Source organism: Alternaria conjuncta (assembly GCF_024043145.1).
Source record: "Alternaria conjuncta strain BMP 0040 chromosome Unknown scaffold_29, whole genome shotgun sequence".
Classification (NCBI taxonomy): Eukaryota; Fungi; Ascomycota; class Dothideomycetes; order Pleosporales; family Pleosporaceae; genus Alternaria; species Alternaria conjuncta.
Window position 1 is genome coordinate 15,537 of NW_026250118.1, and position 12,125 is coordinate 27,661.

At 52.6% G+C, this 12,125-nt stretch overlaps 5 protein-coding genes across 5 annotated transcripts; 2 read left to right on the top strand and 3 right to left on the bottom strand.

Annotated features, from left to right (window-relative positions):
• Positions 1-851: 851 nt before the first annotated feature.
• J4E85_011009 (uncharacterized protein) lies at positions 852-2,178 on the top strand (the record flags this gene model as incomplete). Its single annotated transcript, XM_051475212.1, has 2 exons — positions 852-2,009; positions 2,053-2,178. The coding sequence occupies 2 exons, from the start codon at positions 852-854 to the stop codon at positions 2,176-2,178; spliced, it is 1,284 nt and encodes a 427-aa protein (XP_051320916.1).
• A 1,018-nt stretch (positions 2,179-3,196) lies between these two features.
• SOD2 (Superoxide dismutase [Mn], mitochondrial) lies at positions 3,197-3,963 on the bottom strand (the record flags this gene model as incomplete). The annotated part of the gene is made up of 3 exons (XM_051475213.1): positions 3,197-3,343; positions 3,399-3,857; positions 3,916-3,963. The coding sequence occupies 3 exons, from the start codon at positions 3,961-3,963 to the stop codon at positions 3,197-3,199; spliced, it is 654 nt and encodes a 217-aa protein (XP_051320917.1).
• A 2,933-nt stretch (positions 3,964-6,896) lies between these two features.
• Positions 6,897-7,986, bottom strand: J4E85_011011 (uncharacterized protein; the record flags this gene model as incomplete). Its single annotated transcript, XM_051475214.1, has 2 exons — positions 6,897-6,904; positions 6,945-7,986. The coding sequence occupies 2 exons, from the start codon at positions 7,984-7,986 to the stop codon at positions 6,897-6,899; spliced, it is 1,050 nt and encodes a 349-aa protein (XP_051320918.1).
• Positions 7,987-8,462: 476 nt separating this feature from the next.
• Positions 8,463-10,727, bottom strand: NOG2 (GTPase required for pre-60S ribosomal subunit nuclear export and maturation; the record flags this gene model as incomplete). Its single annotated transcript, XM_051475215.1, has 4 exons — positions 8,463-9,449; positions 9,768-9,926; positions 9,976-10,567; positions 10,630-10,727. The coding sequence occupies 4 exons, from the start codon at positions 10,725-10,727 to the stop codon at positions 8,463-8,465; spliced, it is 1,836 nt and encodes a 611-aa protein (XP_051320919.1).
• A 202-nt stretch (positions 10,728-10,929) lies between these two features.
• J4E85_011013 (uncharacterized protein) lies at positions 10,930-11,838 on the top strand (the record flags this gene model as incomplete). The annotated part of the gene is made up of 1 exon (XM_051475216.1): positions 10,930-11,838. The coding sequence occupies one exon, from the start codon at positions 10,930-10,932 to the stop codon at positions 11,836-11,838; it is 909 nt and encodes a 302-aa protein (XP_051320920.1).
• Positions 11,839-12,125: the final 287 nt, after the last annotated feature.

Sequence of the window (12,125 nt, forward strand, 5' to 3'; positions counted from 1 at the left end):
TGAAGCTATAGTGGATTTCAGCAGTGAGGCTGTGCTGACCCTACAATACGTCATGCTGCATATTGATCCCTGCCAACACGACCAATTGTTCTGGGAGAAGCTGGGGGCGGCCGCAGCAATACGCACGGTGCTTGTTGGTACAAAGCCCCTTCCACGAATCGCTGAACACACATCCCTACTCCTGGATTAGACGAAGTACATTGCCGCAGTTGGCGCGATTCAAAGGCCCTCTGCGTCCCAGATATCGCTCCGTGTCGCGTCTCCCTTCTCTAGCACCGTCGAGCCCAATCGCTAGACAAGTTCGCTTCGGCTTGCAGCTGGTAACCTTTGCGCTCCCACTCACACTTGATTGTACTTGTAAGTGTTGTGTTCTCTCCTGCGTTTTGTGTATCTTACCTTCTTAGGCAGCGTCTACTCTCCTACGCTTCAACCTTTCTTGTAAGATGCTCACAACAAAACACACGCTCTATCCAATCTCTGGCATACATATCTTAGCTGATTGTGAGGCTTCAGCTTCGTCGTTTACCAAATCCGGGAGTTTAGTACGGTTAACCTGAAGAGCAATCTTGTTGAAGGTTGATTGGGCAGCTTTAGCGAGCTTGAACAAGAGCCTTCCCAGGCTCTGCTTGCTCGATTTGCGAAGAGCTGGGACGTCTCTGTATCGGGTCGTATCGCCCCCAACGACGCCACAGGTCTAAGATCGCGCCACTCTTGAAGTGCTACGACTAAGCTCTAGCCTGAGTCAGACAGCGCAAACTAGTGGGACAGACAAGCCTAGCAAAACAGCCCCGACGCGAAGTACTAAGGCAACTTCTACCGCGCAGACCACCTCTCTGCAGTCGACTACAGACATGACCTCCACGACACAGAGCGCGAGTTCTACTGTTACTTCGAACCAGACATCGTCATCTAGTAGAGAGACGCCGACATCCGCAGCTGATCTCAAACGAGAATACATGATTGCAACCAAACATGGCGTGCCTTGGACAAGTTTCAAGACCTTCATTGACACCCTTGACGGAGGTGAGGGATTCTTGGCCAGATTCGACGGTATTGGCAGCTATATGTACGCCACCATGCTCAACAGTACGCAAGCAGCAGAAATAGCTGATACGCATGACTGGATTGAATGGATCGGCCTCAACACGGGCGGAGTGCCGGAAGAAGAGCTAGAGGAGTTCGCAGAGGAAAGACGGGATTCCAGTGTTGACCCTGTACAGTGGTACCATATCGCTAGCGAGCACGACACGCCTTGGGAGAAGTTTAAAGCCCTGATTGACACACTTGACGGGGTCGAAAACTCACTGGTTAGATGGGACTATATCGGAAGTTACATGTACGTTGCCAAAATGACAGCCACGCAAGCAACAGAAATTTCTGAATCCCATGACTTCATCAAGTGGATTGGTATCAACGATGGCGGGGTGCCGGAAGAAGAGCTAGAGAATCTTGCAGAGCAAGGACGAGCTGTCGGTGTAGCGCAGACTGGACAAAGGTCGCTATCAGATACGCCACAGCCGCTCAGAATACCTGCATCGACGATCTTGCATCCCGAAACTGCATCTGGGGATGACCACCATATTCCGCCGAATGACATGGTATCGTCGAGAATGACTGAAGATCGTGGGAATAAACTACCCGCAAGTATCAAACTTAGCGAGAGCTTTACTGCCACTGTGAATCGGACTTTGTCATCCAGTAGTGAGACGCCGATCGCGACCGCAACAACCGAGCAAGAGTATGCGATACACAGCAAGAATGATACCCCTCCTGATGTCTTCAAGAGTTTCATCGACGAGCTCGACGGAGGGAAAGGACACCTATATATCTGGGAGGCTCTTGGTGGGCAGCTGTACATAACTTTGCTCACCGCCGCGCAAGCAAAGGAGCTGCCCGAGAATCACGACTTCATCGAATATGTCTTTCGCAACACGATTGCGGAGGCTTTCGAGGGTAACGAAGAATCTCAAGTGGCGCAATCTGTACAAGCCGGAAACGAGGCTAACCCAGTAAGTGGTCCACCAATGTTATCTCGTCTGCTCACATAGTCAGGATGAACGCGCTGTCGCTCGTACAGTCGACACTGTCGCCACGCCGAACCTGCTGACATTGGGCGACATCGACTTTGAGCGGCATAGAGACGAGAACTTCTGGATCGGCGAGCATGGAATGATGTAAAATGGCCATGTGTTGTCCATTGTCACTCTAGCTTCACTTTGATGGTTGCTTACCCACGAAATGGTTGGTCATATACTTTGTTCAAAACTGATACTCGTTCAATTCCATCCTACAATACCCTCTGCTAAAGTCAAAGGTTGCTGTGCTGACCCTGTCATGACCGAGATCCTTCTTCCGATAATACCTTTGTCACCAACGCCGAGGTGCAGTTTCTCTGGTAGCTGCATGAAACCTCTTTGTGGCGACTCTATTTCAAAAGAATACAAAGCATCCAATGCACCTTGTTGCGTTGACGAGCAGAGATCACCGTCACAACTAATAGCATTGTCAGCATTGCGCTAGCCCTTTGGAAGGACGCAGCCGTGCCGGACTGAACTCACTGTATGACCAGCCGGTGGCTATCCTGTTGCAAAACGTCGTCAAGCCCTTGGCATTCAACGTTGGTCCCGCATTTTGAGAGCGAATTGGTAAAGAATAGGACCATCTCTTGTTCTTGGTGTATGCGTGCTAGGTGGGATGTTGGTCGCAGTACTGCTATCGAGCCTCCTTGGCTGACGCGCGTTGAGCTGCCGTTGCACATTGCTAGAATCTGGTGAAGGAGACCAAACGGATACAGAGAAATAAACTCGGCCTTCCGACAGTAGAAGAATGACGATGGAAGAGCGTGGTTGGGTGAATGAACAGTGTGTAAGTATACGAGTGTAGGAAGGCAAGCCTGAGATCGATCGGCGCCGAGGGGTAGTGAATGGCGAGCGAATGATTGTCGATAGTAGCAAACATGCAAAGGCTTTGTAGTCTACGCACTGTTTCAGTGACATGTGTTGCAATGTTTGAGATTTGAGAGTGAATGCGTGTCTTTGAGCAAGTTTCGGAAGAGTACCCGATTGGTCAAGCTCGGGCGCTAAGATCCACCATGGTGCTCTTCAGTGAAGGTATGTATGTATGTCAAGTTGCGATCGCAAAATCATCATATCATTCACATCGTTTCGTGCTGTCCCTACACGAGGTCTCCGCCCGCTTACATAGAAGCCTTGAGAACGCTGAAAGCATCGGCGCGCGATCCTCGGTAACGCTCCTCCGCCGTCTTCCAGTTGATGACATTCCAGATGTTTTTGACATATGCAGCTTTGCCGTTCTGGTACTGGAGGTAGTATGCATGCTCCCACTATATGTCAAATTAGTCGCCTGTGGCCTCAAGGGTCGAAGAGCCAGCAACTCACCATATCAACACCGAAGATCGGAACTTCGCCCTTGCCAACGACAGGATCTTGGTCCTTGGTCGTCACAATGGACAGCCTCTGCTCTTTGCCCATGTCGGTCTTGATCAGCCAGCCCCAACCACTTCCCTGAATGCCGAGCAGAGCGGCGTTGAAAGCTTCCTTGAACTTGTCCTCGTCACCCCAGGTCGCCTTGATCTGCTTGAGCAGCTCAGGAGCAGCGGAGCTCTTGGCCTCATCCGAGCTTGCAGGTGCGAGGTTCTGCCAGAAGAGGGAGTGGTTGATGTGTCCGCCTGCGTTGAACTTGATTCCCTGTTGTATGGAAACCTGCGAGGTGATGTCCGAGGTAGAGACAGCTTCGGCTTGGGTCTTGAGAAGACCGTTCAAGTTTGTGATGTAGGTTTGATGGTGCTTGCTGTGATGCAGCTCCATGATCTGCGCGGAGATGTGCGGTTCCAATGCCTATGAACTATGAGCATACTGTGCGTGGGGTAGTAAAGTCATCTCAGGCTATACTTACATCGTAGGCATATGGTAGCGGAGGAAGCGTGTATTGGGGTGCAGACATGGCGCCAAATTCGAAGGGCTGTTGTTCTGAAGCAAAGACTGTGGATGTAGAGAGAAGAGGAAAGAGAATGGTTGAGAACGTCGATATGCCCCGCATCTTGCCTGCCCCTCACGCAATCGATACGTATAGAAGCCGGGTACGTTCGTCAGACTGCCAGGTCGTCACCAACAGGGTGCTCTGGATGTATGCTGCCCAATTGGGTATAGTGCACTAGAAACTGCCTCAATTGAGCGCGATGCCACTCAAATGCTCCACTATGTCTGTACTGGAATCGAAACACAGGTAGACGATGTATAGACAGACGTTGTATTAATTTCTGCAGCAATACCTGCTGATCTGACAAAGAGAAGAACGTGCGATGGCCAGCTACAGGTAGCTGCTCACGTGTGAGTAGCTTCAATGGCGAGGCAGTAAACAGGAGGCGATGCCAATGCTCGCATCAAGGACGGACTAAAGGTAGCACAGCTCTTGTTGCGCAACTTGACGGGGATACGATGTGACGAAGGCGCGGTGTTGAGTGGGAGATGAGGTGAGGGAACGGCAGTACGTGTTGTTCCGGTCGGACCTCGGGGATTCCGAAGTTGACGCCGTTGTGAAACACGATCTAAGCTCGGTTGGGCTTAGCTTGATGTCGTGATCGTCACAAATCGATTGATACTGCGGACGAAGAAAGCAACTCTAGTGCGATGGTAGTACCAACGAGGCTACACATGCCTCTCGTTGATGACCTCGGGAGCGATATCGCTACAGCGGCAGATGCTTCAACACATGCCTTTGTAGTCCCTCCTTCTCAGCTTCAACTGCGCATTCGCTCGCAGACCATTCCTCCTGTCTCCTCTTTCAGCGTCGACATCCCTGTCTTCAGCTAACAGCATCTGCCTCTTTATAGCTGCTTCACTTTCCGTCGTGAGAGTACCACACCTGCACCCATACCTCATGCGCGACATTCTCGCTCTCTTTCTCTTCTTCCACATTTTCCTGCCTTTTTCCCAGTCAAACTCGAAGCTTTTCGCCTCCATATCCTCTGCGACTAACTCTATTACTTCGTGCGGGTCGGTAGGGGCATGCATGTGGGTGAAGCGCATGTGCCTGGTCTCGATCGTGCTACAACCCAGTGCTCTCATTTGGTCGACGAAACGAGGAGGCGGTGATTGAGCACGATCACACCGATCACGGGCCGGCGCCCTGTGCTTTCTGGGTTTACCGATGCCTTTCACTTCTTCTTCACGGGCAGGACTCTCCCAACGGTCGAGTATGACATATGTGTCCTGTCCCAGCGTAACAAGTTCGCCGTGACTATCACTCTCGAGGAGCACAAAGCCGCCAAGTTTCCGTTGATTAATAAATGGGTTGTGTCTCCCAGTGCACATCTCCATGGTCGGACTGGACTCGATCTGATCGCGTTGCTTCTCCGTGAGCTTGCCCGGAAACTGCATCAAAGTGACACTCGGCCAGCATCGAGCTAATCGGGCGCCTCTAGAGTAGCAACCGGGCTGGTCATACTGTATGATCTTTGTTTTCACTACCGAGGATGACAGCAGCTCCAGCTTCTGATGGAGATGGCGATGTCTGTCCATATCGACATGCGCATCGTAGGCAGACTTGTGGGTCCAGGATATCCAGAGGTATAATTCAGACGGCTGCTCTAGAACGCGACTCCAGTCACACTCTTGTACCCCGTCACACCTCTTCAGATCAATGAGAGCCAGAATCACGGTACGCCATAGTTGATTGGACTGTGAGCTTGCGTGATGTATGCTTTCTGGCGCGGTGATTGTGATCCATTCGCATACATTCCTGGTGATGTCGGGATCGCGTGTGTCGGACATTGTTGAACGTTGGAAATTAGGCTGGTGTCTGAGAAAGCTGTTGAAATGGAAAATGTTGTCAGCTGCATGGATACTTATGCGTGCGCGAAATGTTTTCGCAACCGGTGGTACCAAGGTACACGCGTACGTTGGTACCCGCGATTGTGAGCAGTTTGTGCCCTACCAGAATCGTCAGCCAATCAGGTGGTAGATATGTGACTCGCATCTGTAGTTCGCACATTTGAACCTCATCATTGGATGGAAGCCGGCCTAGGCCTTCAGCTCGAAAATCGTCACGTATGGCACCTCTTGTTCCGAAATAAGAGTCCTGGGGTCATCTCATCGAGCGTTTGAGGCTGGTCAGACTTTTTGTGAGACATTGACAGCTGTAATACCAGGACTTTCATGAAAGCACGTTCTACCCATGCCTTTTATCCAACTAAACGGATTGCCATTCATAATGTTTCGCCTTTTACGGCGAACCACTTGAATTGTTCATTGCTAATCTAACGCACACATGCTGGAAAAGAGCTGAAGTGGCTTCGGGGCGGTTTTGAACGACATATTATATTCACACAAAGCTACCTAAGTAATCACATCATCTAATTTATATTTTGTTCCTAAGATCTGCTTACACATTCTAAACGCTTATATGTAATATATATAAATATAAAGGATTGCCTCCAGAAAGCTTCTATTTAACGTGCTGCTAATAGCCCTTAGAGACAAAGTCTATTAGGCTGTGAATAACTCTGAAAGACCATCGCTTCCGATGTCCCAATCCCCACAACGTACACGCCCAAAGCCACTTGCGAGAACGCCTCGAGTTTTCACGTGAATCCCAGAGGCGCTGGTGAAAAGCCATGCGCGTAGCTTCCATACGGGCGTAATGTAGTAGTCTATCAAGTGCACCAATACTCCAGTTCCAACATCCACTCAAGCTAGCTCGAGCTCAATTAGCGAATCCAGACTATGCGGATGCCGCCAAACCCCCATCACCTTCAACCCCGCACCTTCATACATCCTGCGATGCTCCTCTTCCGTCCGGTGTCTTGCCCCCAGACTAGCCATAAGCTCCCAGTCCAGACATGCTACCACGCATTAGCAACCCATCACACTATCACACTATCCCACTATTGAGAATGGAGAACTTACTCTGCACCCAATGCGCACCTTGATCCGGCACGACGAAATCGTTAACGAGAACCTTTGAATACCCCTTCGTCATAGCCGGCACAATCGCTTTCAGAATCTGGGAGTTGACATCGTCGTTCCAGTCCTGGATGATGGAATGCAAATAGTACGCCCTCGCGCCCTTGACAGGCTGCTCCGTCATAAAGTCATGTGACATAGCCTTTGCACCAAGCCCCAGCTTCGCAAGTTCCACAATCTCAGGTCTATCCTGCAACACCAACCCCCCCGGCAACCTCCCTCCAAACGCCTCCCTCAGCCCCTCAACATCATGCCCAGACCCACCCCCAACATCCACAAGAAACGTCTTCCCCTCCTCCGCCCTATCAATCAACCTCTCCTGCACCGGATAGTAATCACTCGCAAACCACCTCGGCCTCCCCTTACTCCAACTCCCCATCATACTCGCAAACCTCCGCCCCATCTCAGGATTATGGCGCTGCATGTACTCAAAGTAATGACTCCCTTTACAGTTGTAAGTGTGCTGGAACGGCGCATCAAGACCGCTATCAGGACACTTCCAGTCCCTGGCTTCGAAGTAAGATTTCATGGAGTGATGCACAGGCTGGAAATCTTCTGCAATAAACAAAATAGAGTCTTGGTATGCTTTCTCGGCGAAAGCAATGGACGTGGGTGTATTAGCAAAGGTATCGGGTCCTGTCTCGCGGACTGTGCCCATGGCGGCGAGGTGGCGGAGCATGCGTGCGACGATGACGGGGTCGACGTTTTTGTCGCATCTCCTTGCGATTTCTGTGCTGCTGGCTCCGTTTTCTGGGATGGAGTGCATGGCTTGGAAGAGTTGCACTTCGACGGCAAGCCAGAGCGTGGTTAGGTGGGTGGGTTGGGCCCAGAGTATGTCTAGCATGTTTTCGGATGGGTGGCTGACTTCTGCGATGAGGCTACGGCATGCGTCTAGTAAGCCTTCTCTTGCGCCGCTTTCGCCGTTTTTGAAGCCGGTGCTGAGGGAAGCGATGTTGTCGAGGAGGGAGAGAGCAGCTTTGCTTGGGGTTGGATCGGCGGTCATGATTGAGTCTAGGGAAATTGAGGGTTGCAATGATTGAGAAATAGGGAACACCAGCCTTGCCTCATGATTGTCGCGACAAGTTGTCGGAGTAATAGTCCAGTCGCACCACACGTGTGCCCCTCATTGTTCGGACGAACCTGTACCGAACTGTTGTCAGCACAGCACCTGGGCACGGCAGGTGGTACCCGCGAAGCGTGGTGGCGAGGCAGCGGGCTGCATGATGACCCATGTCCAGAACCCCAAATCCTGGACGTTTTCCACGTTGTGCCCACGTTTGTGATCCTTCCACCTTTGCGTCAGTCACCGAGCCACCAGCGAGCCTATCTGGACCACTATGTGACAAAGGGATTGCCCGTTTTAGCGTAGATTTTTTTGTAATCATGTCGCACCACCAAGACGTCGAGAGACTGTTCAGTGATTGAGACATCGTAATATCGGGGTATCATTTGAATCATAAACTAACTATCCTTTTGACCTCATGTAGTCTTTTGCCGCTTCTTCGCTTTGGAAAGCGCCGATGTTATAGCAGCGAGCTCTTTCTCCACCACCTCATCGTCTTCGCTTTTGTCATCATCGTCAGCTGCTTCATCAACGTCGGCGGCTTCGAGTGTTGTGCCACCTTCTTCGTCGTCATCCGACACCTCTTCCTCATCATCACCCTCGCCATCCAGTTCTAGGCCGTCTTCGTCACTGAAACCACTAAAGTCGCTATCGTAGTCGGACTCATCTTGTTTTGCACCAGCCTTCTCACCGGCCTCACTCTCACCGCCTCGCTTCCGCTTCTTGCTCATCTCACCGAGCTTGCCTTCGCGCTTCGCGTTGATGGGTCCGCTGACTGATTCCTCGCCCTCCTTGTATGGTGGTGGAGTGAACCAGGGAAGCTTTCCTCTTATCCAGTCGTTCAAGACCATCTTCGCAGCGCCGTCGATATCAGCTTCACCGCCCTTGAGGAGACGACCGCTCTTGCGGCACAAGTTCTCCAGGAAAGCGACAGCATCGCCCTTGTAGTCTGAGTCTTTGATATCATAAGTTCGCTGGAGATGTCGCGGTTGCACCCGCTTCAAAACCTCTTCGATGTATTGTGCTGGGTACTCGACGTTCTCGACACGTACACTACCGCGGAGCAGCAGATCCGTATCGGTGTCGTTTTGGTTTGGTGGTACAATACCAGGACAGTCGATCATGTAGATGCGCTTCATCAGGGTAATGTATTGCCAGACCTTGGTTTCACCGGCGATAGGCGCAACGACGCACACCTTCTTCTTGCGCAGAGTGTTGATGATGGACGATTTACCGGTGTTTGGGTAGCCAACCATACCCACGGAGACCTGTTTACGGTCGCTGTGGAGAGAGCTGAACTGGCGGAGAAGGGCGATCAAAGAACCCTTACCGAAACTGTTGTTGATGGAGGCGTGGAAAGCAAGTGTCGGGAACTCTTTGCTGAGATGACGAACCCATGCAGCCTGTCAAGTGTCAGTGCGTGGTCATCGACTTGACATGATATAAATGCGTCGACGACGGAATGTGCGAAATATTACTAAGAGTACCGCCATAAAGCTGCTAGTGCAGAGACGGTCCTCAACTCAAACAAATCACGCGTGACTCTATTGATCGGCAACCAAGACGGTTACCAATCGACCCGCGATCAAGACGATCTTAGGCCAGCGAGCCACTTTTGCTCTTCCCAACTTGTAACAGAACCGTATTCATGGAATAGGAAAAGGTCCTTGACTTAAGGAGGGTGCGTATGGTGTAGGGGGCAGAGAGGGGCGTGAACTTACAGCAACCTTGGAGGGAACGAGATCGACCTTGTTGAGCACAAAGACCAGATGCTTGTGGGGTGCCTCGGTGCGGATGTATTTTTCGACGGAACGGCAACGGGTGCCATCAGGATCACGGGCGTCGAGGACGTGGAGAATGACATCGGAGGAATCAATGACCTGGGGTATGTTAGACATGACTTGTGAGAGGTGATGCTTGTAAGCTTACCTTGTACAGCTCGTTCCAGATACGCTTCGATGTACCCTTCATGAAGATGAACTCGCGCGCAGACGTAAGCTCGCCGTTGGGGTTGTCGGCGAAGGACTCGTTCTGCTCTGTCTCGCCAGACGTGCCCGACAGCAGCTTGGCGTTCTCGAGGCGTTCTACGTAGGTCTCGTGCATGCTTCCCGTGCGACCAGCCAGATCCTCAATGGAGCTGAAGTCGAGCTTTGGGCGCTTCCGCTGAGCCTTGGGGCCGAAGGTCTCTGAGAAAGGCTGGCTGCCAACGGCGATCTTGGCTGCGTGCTGCTTGAGGCCTGGGATTTGTCCTGGTGTCTCGATCAAGCTCATGGGGAGCTTGTTGCGCTTCATCAGGAACGTAGTCGGGTCCGAGGACTGCGCCTCCACAGCCGAGCGGAAGCTGTCGAGGGCATCTTGCGATATCACTCGCGTGTTGTTGAACCACTTCCTGTTGGGCTCGACACGGGCGACAGGTGCAGCGCGGTTCTGGTAGACGGCGGCCTTGGTGATGTCTCCCTTGGCATTGCGCTCCGCTGTGCCACCTGTGAGGCGCTTGAGGAGCTTGACCTTCTTCGCATCACTGCGGAACTGTCAGTATACCCGTGCTGAAAGACCCTGGCGCAAAGAGACTGCGCGACATACCGGTAGAAGTTGGCGCCCTTGGTCTTGACATTTCCCATGCCATCGCCCGTCTTGCCCTCGCGCTCCTTGCGGTTGTACTCTTTCTTCTGGACACCCATGGCGACTGCTTCCTGTGGTGTTGGCGGGTTGGGAAGAGTGAAGAGTAGAGATCGCGAGGCATGGGCAACTTTTTTTGAGAGGCGGGAGCTAGCCAGAGTGGGGCCAAGGGGCTTGGCGCCGACAATTTCGAAGCAGGCGCGACGACACCAGCGCAGCACCTCCGCATCGCCGCATCCAAGTGCACGAGGCAGCAACACCGCAATGCCGCCCAGGATACCCGTCCGACCCTCTGCAGCCACCAATGGCTGGAGCAGCAGTCTGTGTGTGCGTGCCTTCTCCTCCACACCTTCCGCTCTCGCCCTCGGTCCGCAGTCGCCAAACTACATCGACGTGCCGAAGCCACTGCAGCCCACGTACCCAGCCAAGCCCGCAGTAAAGGGCCACCTCCCCATCCCCAGAGACGTCTTCAAGACGAGGAATAAGCACCCAAAGGAGTCGGACATCTTCCTCGACCGGAGTACCAAGGAGCCCAAAGAAGTCAAGCCCCCCGGACCATACAGCCGGGATGTCGACTACCGGTTATACAAGCAGAGGCTGGCAGAGAAGCGGAGAGAGAATTTGAAGGAGGGTGTCAAGGCGCTGCACGAGCGGAAAGTCACATCAGAGGCCGAGTACATGGCCAAGATCCAGGCCATCGGTGCGAAGAGGCGGGAATTGGCTACGGCACCCCGTCGCGAAGTCGACATTCTGACTGAGACATCTGTCGCCAAGGGTATTCGCGACTTCCTCACCGACAGCCTGCCCCCGCGGCTCGACATCACAAAGGCCCGGAGCCGAGCATACCAGCGCCGAGTAGCCCGGATACAGGAAATCCGCGCCTCCCGCCTACACGATCTATACACCAATGCGCGAAAGTTCATCGTGGACGAGCAACAATTAGACGAGGCGATAGAGAAGGTCTTTGGGTCTGATGAGCAGCCTGTCGCTTGGGACGCCAGGGGTGTCATGGGCCCAAGAGAAGACGGCAGGAACGGTCTCAGCCCATGGGATGGACCGCTACCAGAGGGTGTCGGCGACATGCTCAACAAGCTCAAGGGCGGCGAGGGTGTTGGCCTTGCCAAAGAGCGCGTCAAGAAGGTGGCCGAGGAGCTTACTGGTGGTAAGATGTAGGCTCAGTACTGAGCTATGTATCATATACTTCATGTGTATACCAATATTTGGACGTCTCGATGACTCTTCGCACGCACGCTTTCTTTGATCAAACACCGCGGGTTCACGTTTTACTCCGCATGCGCCGCCAATAGCGGCCATCGAGCTAGACTGCTGAAGCGCTAGTGAGGTGAAGGAGACATAGCGGCCCGTTGTCTTCCACTCAACAATGTCATTTCGCGACTTCCAGCAAACGAGCGAATTACATTCTAACCCCCATGTCTTGGCCTAATCACCGCGAACGATCG